The sequence below is a fragment of the Poecilia reticulata genome, linkage group LG4, assembly GCF_000633615.1.
Source record: "Poecilia reticulata strain Guanapo linkage group LG4, Guppy_female_1.0+MT, whole genome shotgun sequence".
In the NCBI taxonomy this organism is placed as follows: Eukaryota; Metazoa; Chordata; class Actinopteri; order Cyprinodontiformes; family Poeciliidae; genus Poecilia; species Poecilia reticulata.
The window spans coordinates 18,672,785-18,688,507 of NC_024334.1; the positions used below are offsets into that span (position 1 = coordinate 18,672,785).

Genomic DNA, 15,723 nt, shown 5'->3' on the forward strand with positions numbered 1-15,723 from the left:
CTCTTGTCCGACGCGGCCAAGAAAAGCAGCTGTTTCTCAAAAAAACGGCCATGTTCCCATCCTGACTCTGATTTTGGGTAGCTGCGCTCCCAATTTACCGCCACGGTTTGCTGTCAGTCATGGGGGCTCCTGGTTGCAGGAAATGCGCGGAGGCCCCACCTGGCTTCCATTAACCTGTCGTTGCCCTGGAATAATGCGGAGGGGCTTTCAGAGAGCTGTGGGAGTTATGGGTATCCTGCTAATAAAGCCGGCCAGCTCTGCTCAAATGCTTTCCCCTGCATGTGTGAAGGATATCAGCTGTGAAGCTTATAGAAATGTCCCGCTTTTAGTTCGGCCCGAGAGGAGTGAGGAAACCAACGTGCTGCAGGAAATCCACTGGCAAAGCCTCCACATGAGCGCCTACATCTGCAGGGTTCCCTGTGTTTATCCTTCCTGTAGTAACGAGAGCCGGGCTTTGATGCATGGGTTTTGTATATATATATGTGTGTGTAGATGGGTTTGGGCAAGGAGCGGAGACAGACATGTAGGGCCATGTCACCGCTATAGGAGGAGTAATCACTGCAGTGCATGAAAGAGCTGACCAACTTCTGATATTTTTATGGAATTAAGGATTTATATATTTGACCATGGTTCCTAGCATTGGATGTATCCTATTGTACATCAATGTATCCTTTGAGTTTGAAGGATGTTTTGCAAAGGACAACACAGCTAGCATCTGCGCTTAAAAGCAACATAGAGATGGAGCTTATTAAAACTGCAGTATGTAATACATATTTGTCGAAACCGTCACTATGTTGTGACAGTGTAGTATCATAGTATAATCTGTGAAAAAAAATCAAGCTCTTCTGCCTTCTCAGTGCTAACAAGAACCAAAAAATCTGAGACAGGAGGTGGGTCTTAGCGCTGCCCCTCCCTCCCTTGATTTCTGCGAAGCTAAAACCATCAACAGCATTAGCATAGCCACCAATGACCGCGGATAAACAGTTTTCCTGCCATGTCAAGTTGTTTCTCCGACATTAGCACATTTAGCAGCGTGTTCACAAGGTCAATTGACAGCGCTGAGATGCTCCTCCTGACTCTGATTCTTTGTTTTTTGGAGGAAGTGGAGAAGCTTGACCTTTTCTCAGATTATCTGTGTCCTACTGCCACAACGCCGCGATAGTTTTAACAAATATGTAAAAAATATCGATTTTTTTTAATTTTTTTATAGAAGTTACCAACTGCAGCTGTACAGGGTCAGTTTGTATTTTTTTGTAGTGTGTTACATTAGTGGTTCACTTACTGATAGTAAGTGAACAAGTAAACTATCACTTACTGATAGTAAGTGGTTCACTTACTATCAGTAAGTGAACCACTATCAGTAATTGCTCGTTTACTTGTAGCGGAAATGTGGCAAATCACAGCAGGTTTGTTGAAAAGTAAATCAAACCTGGGAGTTGATTGCTTTTCCCTGTGTCTATTGTGGCCTCTTCTTATGGCATGATGTACTAGTTTTGTTTTTCATTTTTTAAGCTATATATGATTTAAGAAAGCAAATTATGCTAGCTGACTGCAGAGTAATGATGTGTTGGACAGAACAACCAACTATTTCTTGATTGGCTCCAATTGATAGGTTGGTCAAATACTGGAAAATTACATTTTATTTTATTTTTTGCAATTCATTAATTATTTCTGGACCTCAATAAAAGCATTTACTTTGATGTAAATTTTGAGTTCAATAAAAATCAGGTTGTGGAAGTTAGTAAAGGTTATTAAAGCGTAACAGGCCCCTGTTCGAGCAAATAAAACGCACAATGTGCTCGATCATCACAGAGCTGTGAATGCAATGTTAACTGCTTGGTGAAAAGAACTTGACACCCAGGGTGACACAGGGATTACTTGTTCTATATTTAGGCTTTATGTACATGAATATTGGCAGGACATCTCTGTACATGTGACACACTCACTCACGCACGCACTCACACACGCACGTGCACACACGCACACAGCGATACAGTGATAATAACACAGATCTCCAGCACAAAACCGAATACATTTACAAGATGGGCTCTAGAGGAAAACACTGGCTGGGATACACAAAGGGAATGTCTTGAACTACAGCTTCCACATAAAAACCGGAAATTATCTGGAACAGCCAACATTGTCATCAATAAAAAGAGACAATCAAAAATATAGACACAAAGTATAAAATAATTTAAATTTTCTCCTAAAACATGAAACGAGTATGCAGTTGAGAGAGCTATACAAAGCGGGAAGCCTCTGGATCTCCTCCGGTCGCTGTGACTCTTACCGAAGGATGTGATGGACGAAAGCAAATGTCATGCAGTGACACAGGAACCGACGCGGGAGGAAATGTGATTTTTCGCTGAAGTTCTGCCTCCCTCCCTGGTGGCAACTCGATGTCAAGACAACAAGCCTGGTAGGAAAAGCAGCTCGCGCTTCGGGCCTCTCGGGTCGCGCCGAGATAAAAATGTAAACATAAATATACAGGTTGATATCTCTCTCTTTCTCTACAAACAGTTCAGTCTCTACTACGGGCCCATCAGCTGCATGAGTAGTCAGTCTGTGTACACTTCTTAGTAGAATATCACTTAGTGTTAAATAAACTTATTTAATATATATATTTATATAATAGATTTATTCTTTGCAGAGTCATTTAGCAGTACTTCCTTGTTTTCACCAGTTTGCTCTGGTATCTTACTGAGTGGCCACTGTGTCCCACCACATAAACGTCCAGCAGGTAGGTCTTGCCTGGCTCCAGACCCGTGATGGTCTCTGTTGTCACAGCTTTCTGCAGGTTCGGGCTGTGGAAGTACTTGCACAGCACCTTTTCGGATTTCCTGCGGGTCTCTGGCCCGGCACACTGATTTTGCTCCCTGCGTCGCTGCTCTTCACCGTAGCTGTCGGCCACTTCTTTTCGGTAAATGCAGTACTTGTTGCGGTCCTGCGTGCCCAGCCAGGCCACGGTGACGGAGGAGCAGGTGCGCAGCTTGTCAAAGGCCTTGATGCGAGTGTCCTCGGGCAGAGAAGGGAAGGGTTGCTTGCTGCTGGGCCGCGTAGTGGCGAGCACCTTCAGCGTGGACGCCCCTTTCCGGCTTCCTCGAAGGCGGATCTGGTACTTGGCTTTCGGCTTTCCCCGTAACTGGAACTGCCGCACCCCTTCCACGTTTTGCGACAGCAACAGCTTGCCATCTCGCCTCACCTGCACCTGGACCGCGTCCAGACACGAGTGCACGAAAAGCGTCACTCTCTGGTGCGAAGACACGGGAGCAAAGCGGAGAAACTTCGTTCCCTTCCTCTTGATGAAAACGTCCGACACTTTGCCGTCCTTCAGCTCCAGGGTCTTCTGACGGGCTTCCTCTTTGGTGCGAGCAAATGTTCCTACGTATGCCGTGCTGGTGTTGGTGGCCGAGTTCACGGCAAACACATCAAAGTAGTACTGGGTGTCTGGTTTAAGGTCTGACACAGTGTAGATGTTTTTGTTGCCAATGCACACCTTCTGAATGTCAGACGCTTTGGGTTTGGCTAAATATGCTCGTGAAATCTTGTTACTAGTAAGGCCTCTCTCCTTGCCAAACCCATTGTCAGAGGGAACAAAGCCAAAGTGCACAAAGTCAAAGGGGCTAAAGTCTCTGACGGGCTTCGGAGCCAACATGAAAGCATCATCGACACTGATTTTGGCCTCCGCGGCACACATGCTTTTGAAGTTGTGCTCCTTGTTAATTACCACGCAGTACTGAACAGGTTGGCCCATCAGAAAGCCTGTCGGCGTCGGCTTCCAGGCTAGCGTGACAGTGGTGCGACCCAACGCGGTCACGTCAACACGGGGGTCGTAGGGCAGCTCCGGATAAGGCTGGTCAGACTCTGGAGTTGTGGTGGTGTACACCTTGAAGTTGCTGTCTTTCTCAGTGGACAGCAACTCCAGCTGGTAGAGACCAGAGGGCGTGCTTGTTGCCACGTAGGACTCCACATCGTTTCCCTTGTAGGTGAAGAGCTCTGTGCCTTCGTCTACAGTCACCTGCTGTTTCTGCTGGTCCAGGGGTTCAGGCTCTCCTGGAAAAGAAAAGCAAACACACAACATGAGCTCCTTGCGTGATGTTGCATTTCCGCTAGTTTATCATGAATATAGATTAGAAGTGTAGGATATCTTTCATGCTTTATTCAAAAACATCCACTACAAGAAATTTATTGCTGCTAGATTGCGATGAAACTTATAGATAATGAGCTCGCTCGCATCACGGTTGTGTTTACATTCCAAACATCCCCGAAGATCACAAGCCAGCATTCACTTGGCTGTCCGAGAGAAGCTGTGCCACAAAGAGGCGCCTTGTAGCTCCTATGTGAGAGAGACAGTCTGAGTGCCAACTCCAACTTAAGCCAGAAACCATAATATTATGTTTGTTAGCTAGAGAGTGTGCTCAGTGGAGTGCTAAAAATTAATGCTCAAAGATCTACTCCCTCTGGAGACACGAAGACCAAAGACATTAAGAAATTCACAAGGTTAACTCTTGCTGTAGCACCTTTTTTAAAGTCAGATTCACAAAACTGATAGTGTGTTGAGCTTAGGCATATATCAAATTTTTGGTATATCAAAACCACTACTTAGTTTTAAAGGGGCTTGGTAATTCTACAGTTGTTAGAATTACCCCCTGCTTGGTAATTCAGTGTTCTTTATGTATTTCCACCAATGGTTTAATATTTTTCTTAAAGAGCGTTTGGCAACAATTGCAACCTCATGTTGGCCTTGAAGTCCAGGCTTAGGAACGTCTGTTGTTGGGTAAGACGCTCCAAGATTGGCACACCTGTTTTAAAATAATGTTTCCAATTCCTCTCTGGAGTCAGTCTGAACTCTACCCATGTTCAGCTGGAGTTCAGTCTGGGCTGTGGTTGGGCCACTTAAACACATCGTCCATGGGATGCCCCTAAAACCACTCCTCTGTGCGTTTGGTGTCGTTGTCAGATTGGATGACAAATCCTCTCCCTATTCTCAGGTCCAGACAACTCCAAAACAGGTTTTCCTGAACACTCTAAATGTTTGGATGTTGTCTAGTTGCCCACATCATAGTAATGATTTTTTTTAGCCAGTTGATGAAGTTCTATTTTAGTTTCATCTGACCAGAGAATTTTGTTCATCATGGTCTAACCCTTTCTGTGTTGCTTTTTGGTAAAGTTAAAGCTTCCATGTCTATCTGGCCATCATATTGTAAAGACCTGAGCAGTGCAGTGTTTCATCAATAGCTGACTTTCTGGATGCTTCCCTGTAATATGTCCACAAGGGAACAAAAAAACTCTGCTTTAGTAACCTCTGGGGTCTTTTCAGTGCTGCTGATTATTTTTGTTTGTGTCCAATTCTCAGATATGTGCTTTGACATAGTCCGGTCTATGAGGTAATTCCATCGACTTCATTTCATGGTTTATCCTCTGATATCAACTGAGAGCTTATGTTCGGTTACAAATTTTGTTGAATAATCTGAATGTACCACAGGTGGGCTCCAGTGAAGTTGCAGAAGTATCTCAAGGATGATTAGTGAAAATCAGAGCTACTTGAATTCATGTCATATCAACGGATATGATGACTTGCGTACCTGATACGGCCAAGCGACATTTTTTTATTTATTAAAAATGTCTTACCCAACAACATTGTAATATAAAAATGATGTTATACCAACTATACATTTGTTTGTGTGAAACTTCAATTTCACAGTTATTATGGTTTCACACATTCATACTTTGCCCAATCGTAGTCCAGCTGGCATTGTTCTGCATTATTTCGGTTTAGGACGAATTCTTCTCTCCTGAGGTAGGGCTTGTGTAAACTTACTAGTTTACTAGCCAATTATTCATTTTAGAGTATTTGATCTGACAATGGCAGAGGCGCAAACAGTTGCTTGTGCATTAACATTCAAATATATGCTCACATCACACTTCTGTAGTCTAAACCACTACCTTAGTCAGCTGGCAAGGCCTCTCATGCTCATAGGACAGCTTCCACATGGACAAAGTTTTAAAGTGAGTCAAAAGAAAGAAAAATAGCAGAAGGAAGTCAGACAAAACAGAGAAGAAGAGAATTTAGCTTGGAAAAGGCCAAAAACGCATTGAGTAGAAGGACGTAATGACTTTGATTTAGAAGGCTGACTAGAGAACAGCCCTCTGTTGAAATTATAGACGTGAGTTTGGGACATGCCCATGCCTCATTAGTGGTCAGACTAGACACTACGAGTGTGACTTAATTAAAACCTTCCAAAACACCAAGCCTAACATTGGCGCGGAGGGTAATTATGTATGGGGGATAGCGATATTTCCACGTAGCATGTCATTAACCTCTTCCACTGCTGTCTGATGTCAAGTTATACCTGATCCTTCTCCACTGGACTCCTCCGGCAGCTCCTGCAGGGTCAGTTTCCACTCCAGAGGAGCATCACAAGGTGTCACTGTCACAGACAAGGGGGTGTTGTCTTCTTCCACCACAAAGTAGTACCTGTGGAAATGAACACTGGCTCTTACGATTCATTATAGTCTGATGTTATCCAAACAATATGCACAGACCATCTAGGACACCAACACTGAAGAACAAGGGGATATTATACCGTCGACCTTGTTCGCTCTCCCACACTGACATTCTCATCTATTATTTATGTCTGCATCGACTCGATAGATCGCGTTACAGAAAAACATCTTATCTTCCTTCTTATTTATAGGGACAAACCATTCACAAATGAGATATTTTCTTCCATGTATGAATGAGCCAATCTCAAGGTGAAACTGACTCATTTTATTCAGTCTTGAAGAAGTCACTGGGTTCATGTCAGTCAGTCTGCCACTAGGTGTCTTCACAGTGCTCACCTTTTTGGCGTGTCCCTGAAGAGGTAGCCGCTGATCTCAGCTCCATCTGGAATGACGGACGAGTCGTGGAACAGCGACTTGTCTCGGATCTGCATCTGAAAGAGTCCTTCGTCTCTCGTGGGCAGCTTCTGGGCCAACGATCCCAGGCCCAAAACCAGCAGCAGCACTAAGCTCCAGCCTTTACACTGCCTCATTCTGAAATACACAAAGACATTTATGCAGCCACTATAAGAACCGAGACATACATCACAAATTACTGTTTCTTGACATGACACCAAACACCTTATGTTTGGAAAACCAATTTGAATTTCCAGTATGGTGTTGAAACGATTTCAGAGACAAGATCTCAGGATATTAAAACACAAAATTTCTGGTCAACGTGAAGTTTGCTGTTTGTAATTTATTTAGTGAAATAAAAGTGTGTACTTTAAGCTTGATGTCTTGTATGTATGTTTGAGGCTTTTATTTGGATTTAAAAAAGGAAATAATTCTGCAGTCACCTCGTTATGCTAATAGAGTCCACTAATGAAGACCTTCAGTCATGAAACCATCAGAGAGGCTTCTGCTACTTCTAAATCGCTTTGTGGTGTTATTTTGGGCTCTCAGGAGAAACAGAAATGCTAACAGACAAGATACAAATGATTTGTAAGCACTGTGAGTATACTGTGTCATTAGCGGCTACCCGTTAGCCGCTAGTTGAACTAAACTTGGCATCTTCTTTGGAGCTTCATCATTAAACAAAAGGGCTACTTCACAGTTTTTATGGCCCAGTCTGTAGGCTATTTGTTTATATGTCTTTGAAAAAATGACATCATGGATTATTATTTAGAAAATTTAGACGAGATTTATAGAAGTTAATTTCATTGGAGAAACTATTTCTTTAAAAATAGCCTCTTTAGTAATACTCTTCATCCGCACCTCCTTTTTCACAAATATTGTTAATATTATGTTTTGTTCTCTTGATCTTAGTATTCTGTTCTGTCTCTTGAGCTACAACGAGGATTCCATTATAGCAACTAATACCCAGTCATCAATCGGTTTGATCAATAGTCCATACAGTTTCAACAAAGGAAAACGGGAAGTCTGAGTTCATTAACAATACTCTTAATAAAGTGCTAACAAGAGTCCACTAATAAAGACACATATCATAAAACTACTGAAGGAGCTTTATTAACTTTGTTACTTTGAGTCCTCAGCGATAAAAAAAAGAACAGTGACAGACAAAATCCAAATTATTTGTAAGCACTGTGCGAAAACTGTCATTAGCGGCTAACCGTTAACGACTAACAACATAGCAAATGCAATAAATAGATGCTGTTCTTGTTTAGCTCTTTAGCATGTCATAAAAACCACGTCTTTTGAATTTTACTGTTATTTTCCCGCTTTATGAAAACATGTTTATCTGTCAATACGCATTCGTATCAAAGAGTTAGGTGAAGCTAGCTGACTCTTGGTGCCAGTTTTATGGTTAGTACACATATTAATGAGTGCTTTACGCAACTTTCGATCTATGAATAGTTTTTTTTTAATTCTCACAAATATAACATTCTTTAAGGTCCAAACATTACAATTTAGAAAAGTAAAACTAAAAGCAAGAAGCTACTATTAGCTGTTAAGGCTGAGGTAAGCTAAATTAAGTTATTTGGCTTGTGGTTTGATGTAAAGCATACAGACATATGTGACATTTCAACTTTCTGTTCTGCACAAAGTAAGTTAGCAAAATAATTAATGGCTACTTTATAGAGTTGGCTATCCACTTTCAATGAGTTATTTACATAAATAAAGACCTCCAATATGACTTCCTAATATTTCGTCGCAGCAATTTGGCATCACCTACTTATGACTTTGGAATTTAGTTCTACTGAGCAAAATTCTTGTGAATTTGTAAATGACAATCCCAAATCACAGCGAGAATCACCGAAAACGGAGCGCTAACGAGAACCCCAGGCCTCCTCCAAAAGAGAGAATTGATTATACTTTAAGTGGGAATGTGTGAGAGGAAAAAGACATCACCTCGTGCCCCCGGGGGAACCACACTGCAGTATTTCACAAAACCCTCAACATAAAATGCTCCGGTCCATGTCGTTTAAGTTTTATTGACCCCAATATAAAAATGCTGGTGGCGCAGTCCGCAGTTGGAGCAGCGATCTGGGCGAGGTGCAGCTAACCAAGGCCAAACAGCCTCTCGCGTATCGCCTGTCTATTGATTTTTGCCCCATTGATTGCAGCTGATGGGAACGCCAAATCCCCGGTGATTTAATCAGCGTAATGATGGCAGATTAGCCAGATACTTTACTGCCATTTACTGCAAGTGAGATGGTGTCCTTTTAATGACCTCTTTCCCTCTCTCCTTCTCTAGTACTCCCGCCCTCGCCTGTTGATCTCAGGGTTTTTTTTCCTTTATTCTTTTTTTTCCCCCTCTCCATCAAGCAAATAATCCCTTTAACACTTGTGCACACACATCTTTCCCTTTTCAATTCTTTGCGGTTTCTTTAACTGTCACTGTAAACAGGGGGCAGATTAGTAAACATCTGAGGATTTAAAGTGATGAGTATGGACCTCCATTGAAAAACCTTGATTATTTCTTCATTATGGTCCTCTAAAAGTGCAGGCAAGAGTAAAAAAATAAAAATAAATAACCCTCGACAGGTCCTGACATTGTCTCGGTCTTGACTGTTGTCTAAGCCAAGCCCGCTGTTGTACCGCCAGACATCAGAGAGCAAAAGAAAAACCACCTAAGTGGTACTTTGAGGTTTGACTCACACAGAGAGAGCGGAGATCCTTATCGTCTCGGCTTGTCTCATTCCGCTTTTAAAAAAAAAAAAATAACCATGTCAGTTAGAACAAAGACGTTGTCTATTAATACTCGAGGCGGCAGGGGAGGCGGTACGCGCATAGCTGCCCTCGGCTGCCAGTCATTCCAACATCCCCTAAAAGCCAAATAGACACGGTGAGGACCCCTTCTCCTGCGCCAGCCGTGGCCCTACGCGCTGATGTCACCCAGCTCATATTCCAAGTATTTTATCACCCCTGTCATTAGCACATTTGATAGGTGTCTTCAGAGCGCTCCTCATGTGTGACACCTCTCCCACAGACACCGAAAACACTCGCTCCTTCATCACAGCGCGCTGTATATCGCAAAGGGATGACATCTGAATGTCAGAGCAGCTGCGGCGGGTCACTGCAGTCGCACGGACTGTCGCAGTGTCAACACGGTCCAGGCTGCGCCGTTTCTACATGTGAGCCTGCTGTCCACCCCCCCCAAAACACATGCACGCACATGCACACACACTCCCGTGCTCTACAGTTAACCTACCAAAACAACACATTAAAAGCAAAGCAGCATCTGGAAGAAATAAAGTGCAATGTTTAATTAGAACACAGAAGAATTGAGTCCATCTTGAAGACCAAATCATTTTAAGACGAACTAACCCGCAATCGTGTTAACTTTGTTTCCCTGCTGCTCTTGGTCTGCTTATTTATATATTTATAGCGTTCGTTTTGTTTTTTTGTGGGAATCAACAGGAATTCAGGACGGAAAAAAAACCATCTTGTGTGTGTATAATGGGCAAACTCTGGAGCCCAAGAGTATAATGGGATTAAAGGACAAAAACACAGCACTTTAGTCATCATTTCTCTGTTTCCATGACAGTCTTTTCAACGTCTACAGTAACAGGAAAAAAAATAGTTCAACAATGACCTCCACACCCTTTCTTTGAGGAATGACACTTGGAAAAGCTTTGACCTGCTGTTATTTGGAGACGTTACAAAGCAAATCACGTGGAACTGTGGATTCTAAATGGACACTAAATGATTACCAAGCAAACCACTCATACAAAGCAATCATCCCAAATTAGAGCATAAGTAAAGTTTTGTGTAACAAGGCGGAATAACAGAAAGAAATGTGTTGCACTTGTTTACTTAAATGTATTAAATGCACGGTTGAAAAGCGTCTCTTGATGACAACAGCTTGAATTTCTCTGGAATTTCATATTTTGTGATTTGTACCCATTCCTCCAGACAACTGTTTTCAAATCTTGACTGTTCAGAGGACTCTAATCTTCTGCGCCACTCTATAAGCTTTATTTTCTTTGTCTGAAGCTAGGTAAGGGATTCCTTGGCTGCGTATTGGGGATCCACTTCTTGCATCTTTATTTCAGGTCGATCATTTTGGAAAAACGGCAACCGATTCCTGTCCTGGGACATTTGTCCATTTACCCTTTATTCAGTTCTATGCACTCTGGTGCTGAAAATATCGTGATTCAGTCTCCTCCAAACTTCACCGTGAGCATGGTGTCTATGGAGTGATGTGAGTGATGTTACGGCGCCATTTCTCCCCAATATCATGTCCCTGGGGAATGGGATCCAAATGCGTTGAAGCACAAAGGCTTCAACGCGCCTTTTCTTCAGCAGTGGAGTATCGCGCAGTAAATGTACAGATTGTGATTGAGTGCTCTACTCGTTCTCTTTGTGTGGGGGGGAAAAAAACGATGCTCATTCCAGCTCTTCGGCAAGTGGCCATTGGAACTCGGACAACCAATTATCCCTCTGGCTTCCCATGACTGGTCTGCGGTAACAATTTCATTTCTTTCACTTCTGGATTATGGCCCTTAAGGGACTCAGTGGAACTTTCAGAGGTTTCGATTGACGCTTGTAACCAACAAGAAGGCTGCAAAGGTTTCTAGAGAGCCCATTGCTTGCACCCGTCATCCCTCTCGTGGCAGTCCTTGGAGTTGAGAAACCTTGTCTAGGCCATCCAGTAGGGCTAGTACTGATTGTAATTTGTACCGATCCACTTTCTTTGACAATAACTTGTGAGTGTGTTGTATGTGTGGATTGATTGGGTTATTGTCAACATACACGCTGAATTTCAAGTCAGTATGCCTAATAAGTTAGATTTTTCCTAAGAAGAAAGTCCAAAACTCCTTCTCCCTGCTGCATGTGCTCACCAATTTGCTCTCGGCCTCCCCTTCCTCCCATTACTTTTTTTTTTCCAACCTTCCTCTTCCCTCCTTCCTTCCAGCTCCTTGTCAATATGGATAAGCTTCCTGCCTGCTGACACATGGAGCTCATTAACAGAACGGGAAGGAATAAAAGGCAGTTTAATTTTTACACAAATAAAGACACATTTCGGATTCCACCCAACAAGACGCCTGGCGGGGGCCCACACGGGACCTCTCTCTCTCTCTCTCTCTTTTTTTTTGTGTGTGTGTGTTTTCTTAAAGGAAGTCTGTGGGGGCAGATTTACGGTGGGTGCTGTGCAGAAAGTTCCATCGCTGTCACTTCAGGGCCAACGTTGGGAATTGCAGCGCAATATGGTAGATTGGTGATGGAGTGGAAGAAGAGAGAGAGGAAAATCAAGAGTCAAAGACAGAAGAGAAAAAAAAAAACTGCACAGGACCCCGGACCTGCGCAAGAAACCGGCCAAACCAAATCAGGTCTGGATCTCTTGGACAGCGAGAACAGCTCGTTAATGGTTTGGTAGAGACTTGTGGTGTGCTTGGGACTTTGGAGCCAAGAACGGAGACTTTAATCTTGTGTTTGAGTGTGTGTGTGTGTGTGGGTGTGGGGGGTGGGTGTATGTGTGCAGTGCAGTACATCCAAACCATCAAACTGCACTGTTCCACCCTCTGCGCAAAGTCTACATCATCACTCAGGAGCTGTCGCCTCGCCATCCACAACATCACTCACAGTTTGAGTTTCTGAACCGCGTCCACATGATCAGAACCGCTCGCCGCTGTCATGGAAATGGGGGAGCTCGGTTTTCCTTCCAACTCTCTCTATCCTGCTCCTTCCTCGCTCTCTGCGCGGCCCGACGTCGGACCTTGGGGTTTTCGCATCCTGGAATGTGCCCCCCTCTCTGAGCAGGGGTTGGGGTGGGCTTTAAGCATCCACTCAGAAGGAACTGAGTCTGACTGATGTGGCTGGCATTGTGACTGCCACAAGGGTGATTGTAGATTACAAGATAAAATGCCCCCCTCATGGGAAAGTCATCCACCCACTGCCCATCACTTCGGATGGTGTGTGAATGTTTGAGAGAGCAGATAGGTGGAGCACGGAAAAAACAGTCCCTCTGAGGGAGAATAATAAGGGTCTTCTCAAAGTGAGCGTGGCTGTGGGTGGGGTTCGGAGGGTCAGGAGGCACATGAGATATAATAAGTAATTTAACTAGGAAATAAGGAAAGAAAACTTGCACGCTCTGACTCTGGATGTGTGACAGAAAAGCAAAGGAGACTGTATGCACACACAGGCAGAAACCTGTCACCTCTCAGGACGCTAGCGAGCGACCGCAGCAGCAGCAACACTGGTGGAATTCTTTCAGCCCCAGAGTTTTCATATGCAAATCACGGTTTAGTTACGGTATGCGACGTGGACCTTCCCATTTTAGGACTGTTATTCTCCCCCCCGCCCCCAACTCCACCGAACCCCAACCACCATTTTTTTTTTCCTTCTTCATGATTCGTTCTCCAGAGAAAGCTAAAGAGGAGTCGGTGTGTCTTCACCCGGCTAAATACAGTTATTGAGCTCCCTGTGCTCTCCTGGGTGTACGTCCCTCATTAAACACCGACAGAGCGGCTCTCAGATGAGGAAAACAACACAAAGTGTCAGAGCTGCAATGAATCGCTTCAGTGAATCAAAACGCATCAGCAGGTAAAACAAAAGTAAATAAAAATAAATAGAAGTTCACTGTAAAATAAAGAATTTCGGAGACGGTTGAATTTTGACTAATTAACAACCTTATTATCACCAATCGCACGCGGTGCTGTACATGTAAATGAATATATCGTCTTCGTAAAAGTTAGCAATGTCATAAGAGTTTTTAGTTGCACGGTGTTATTCCTCGGCGCAAGAGTAACATTTTATACCACTGTAAGAATTCATTTCCACTGTAGGAACATTAGCTGCGTTTACTTTATGAAGGAATTTCTACTGTTCAGGCTAACTGAAGATGTTGGTTCGGTTATTGGGCGAGAGGCGGGGTACGCCTTGGGCATGGCAATTCCCAAAGGTTGGGAATTGTGGTTGAGAAACTTTTTGAGCTGGAACTAAACTTTGACCTCATTGCATGTCGTGTTGAACATGCTAGCTGGTCTGACAGCTAGCAAGCCATTGACAGACTGGAGTTCACTGCCAACGAACTCCAATCTGCAGTTCTATGGTAAAGAAAGAAAAGGCCACCATGCCACCATATTGAAACTGGTTTTAATGAAGTTTTATGCCTTCACCATGGCTAAGTCTTAGTTTCTGCTTCTCCGTAACACGTGAGGAATTCATGAAAGTAACAGTGACAAGGTTTAAGGTTTTCTTCTTTACGACCAGCAAAGTTACATAGTTCTGCATCTGTAAAGCGCTTGTGTTGTATCGTTATCAATCAGCTTTTCTTGGTATTGATCAGAAATTCCAGGTTTATAATGTAAATAAAGGATAAAGTAAATAAATGTCTTTCTTTTCTCCATTGAGAACCTTCGTGTGATTCTCCTGCTGGTTTTTGCTCTCGATTGTGCAAATGTTTTCATTTGATTTAGGAAGACACCATTTGGTGAATATGACAGTTTTTTTCAAAAACTTTAGTCGACATAAAGTCAAACAGCTATCACCAATTAAATGTATTTGACTAATCAATGACAATTAATTTGGAACATAAAAATATCTTAATTAGTTAGACTCGAACTAACTGGTAAGTACATTTTAAAACTTGGTTAAGGTTGCAAAAGAATTATTGGTGAAGATCTACCTAAATGAAAGGCACGCACCGAGTATCTTGGTTAAATCGAAACAGTTCGGTTTTTGTAGTGTAGTGTAGCTTTAAGCGCACCTTTCATCCCGGACTGCGCTGTCACAGGTGCGCAAACGCATCCATAGGTGCCAAAGGTGACACTAAAAAATAACGCATTCAACTTTGTTTTTTGGGGGGGCGGGGGAGAGGAGAGGAGAGGAGAGGGGGGAACAAAAAAGTTTTGATACTAAAAAGTTATGACGGGAGCAAATATCAGAAGCAGCGCGCGTGCAGTTTGGAGACGTCCTGCGCGTAATGATAAATCGCCTTTTATTGGGTGCTGGGTCACCCCTGGGAGCATGGGAACCCGTCCGACGGGGAGGGGAGGCAGGCACAAAGGCGAAGAGGATTTTTCTAAAGTTCATCATCTCATCCGCACCGTGTGTTGCCGTGCCAAACCCGAAGATAAACTCAAAATTAAAACAGCATGCGAGCCGGGGCTTGGTTTCATATGCGTTTGAAACTTTTCACATCTCGCAGTTGTAAGCCCCAAAAAAAAAAAATCTTCTTTTCCTCCGCTCTGTCTCTCATTGCCAGACAAGAAGTCCGATCGGCTCTGATCTTAAATATAGAAACACAGAGCTGCAAAAAGAAAAAAAAGGGGGAGCGGTAGAAAAGTTTCAGAAATAAAAAAAAGTTTTCTGGTGTGTGTGTATATATATATATATAAAAGGAAATAATCCCGAATCAGACATAAAGCCAAATAATAAAAAATAGTAATAATAATAAAACATCTTCACATCAGCCTTACCTCTCTAAGGATGGTGCCTCTTGTTGGCCAAAACTCCCCTAAAATAAAATGTGGAGAAAAAAAAAATTACCCCGATCTCACAGGGGAGAAAAAACAAAAATCAAAAGAGCAAGTTGTCCTCTGCGGTGTCCAGTAGTTCCTCCAGTTTTCACGCGTCTTGTCTGGACCGATCAATCGGATTAAGCGACCGCTCTGATGCGCGTTTGCAGTTTTCTTGCGGATTTAACTGGTCTCCAGTGGGCAGGAGTGTGTTTGTGTGTGTGTCTAAGAAAGACAGAGAGAGAGGGAGAGGGAAGAGAGAGAGAATGTGTGTGTGTGTGTGCGCGCGAGCGTGCGGGCGTGTGTGTGTGTG

The 15,723-nt window shown here is 43.2% G+C and overlaps 1 protein-coding gene across 1 annotated transcript; it reads right to left on the reverse strand.

The window, feature by feature from the left end:
• Positions 1-1,863: 1,863 nt before the first annotated feature.
• ndnf (neuron-derived neurotrophic factor) lies at positions 1,864-15,689 on the reverse strand. The gene is made up of 4 exons (XM_008407532.1): positions 15,372-15,689; positions 6,844-7,038; positions 6,354-6,478; positions 1,864-4,053 (listed from the first exon to the last, which is right to left on the reverse strand). Exons 2-4 carry the CDS (start codon positions 7,035-7,037, stop codon positions 2,657-2,659), a joined length of 1,716 nt encoding a protein of 571 aa, XP_008405754.1. The 5' UTR covers position 7,038; positions 15,372-15,689; the 3' UTR covers positions 1,864-2,656.
• Between the last annotated feature and the right edge of the window lie 34 nt (positions 15,690-15,723).

Bases quoted from the DNA above. Each gene is read 5' to 3' on its own strand.
- ndnf (XM_008407532.1), bottom strand. From the start codon at position 7,037: ATGAGGCAGTGTAAAGGCTGGAGCTTAGTGCTGCTGCTGGTTTTGGGC. The intron at 6,479-6,843 runs GTGAGCACTGTG...TCATTTCCACAG, and splicing joins TTCAGGGACACGCCAAAAAG to GTACTACTTTGTGGTGGAAG. The intron at 4,054-6,353 runs GTATAACTTGAC...TTTCTTTTCCAG, and splicing joins GTCCAGTGGAGAAGGATCAG to GAGAGCCTGAACCCCTGGAC.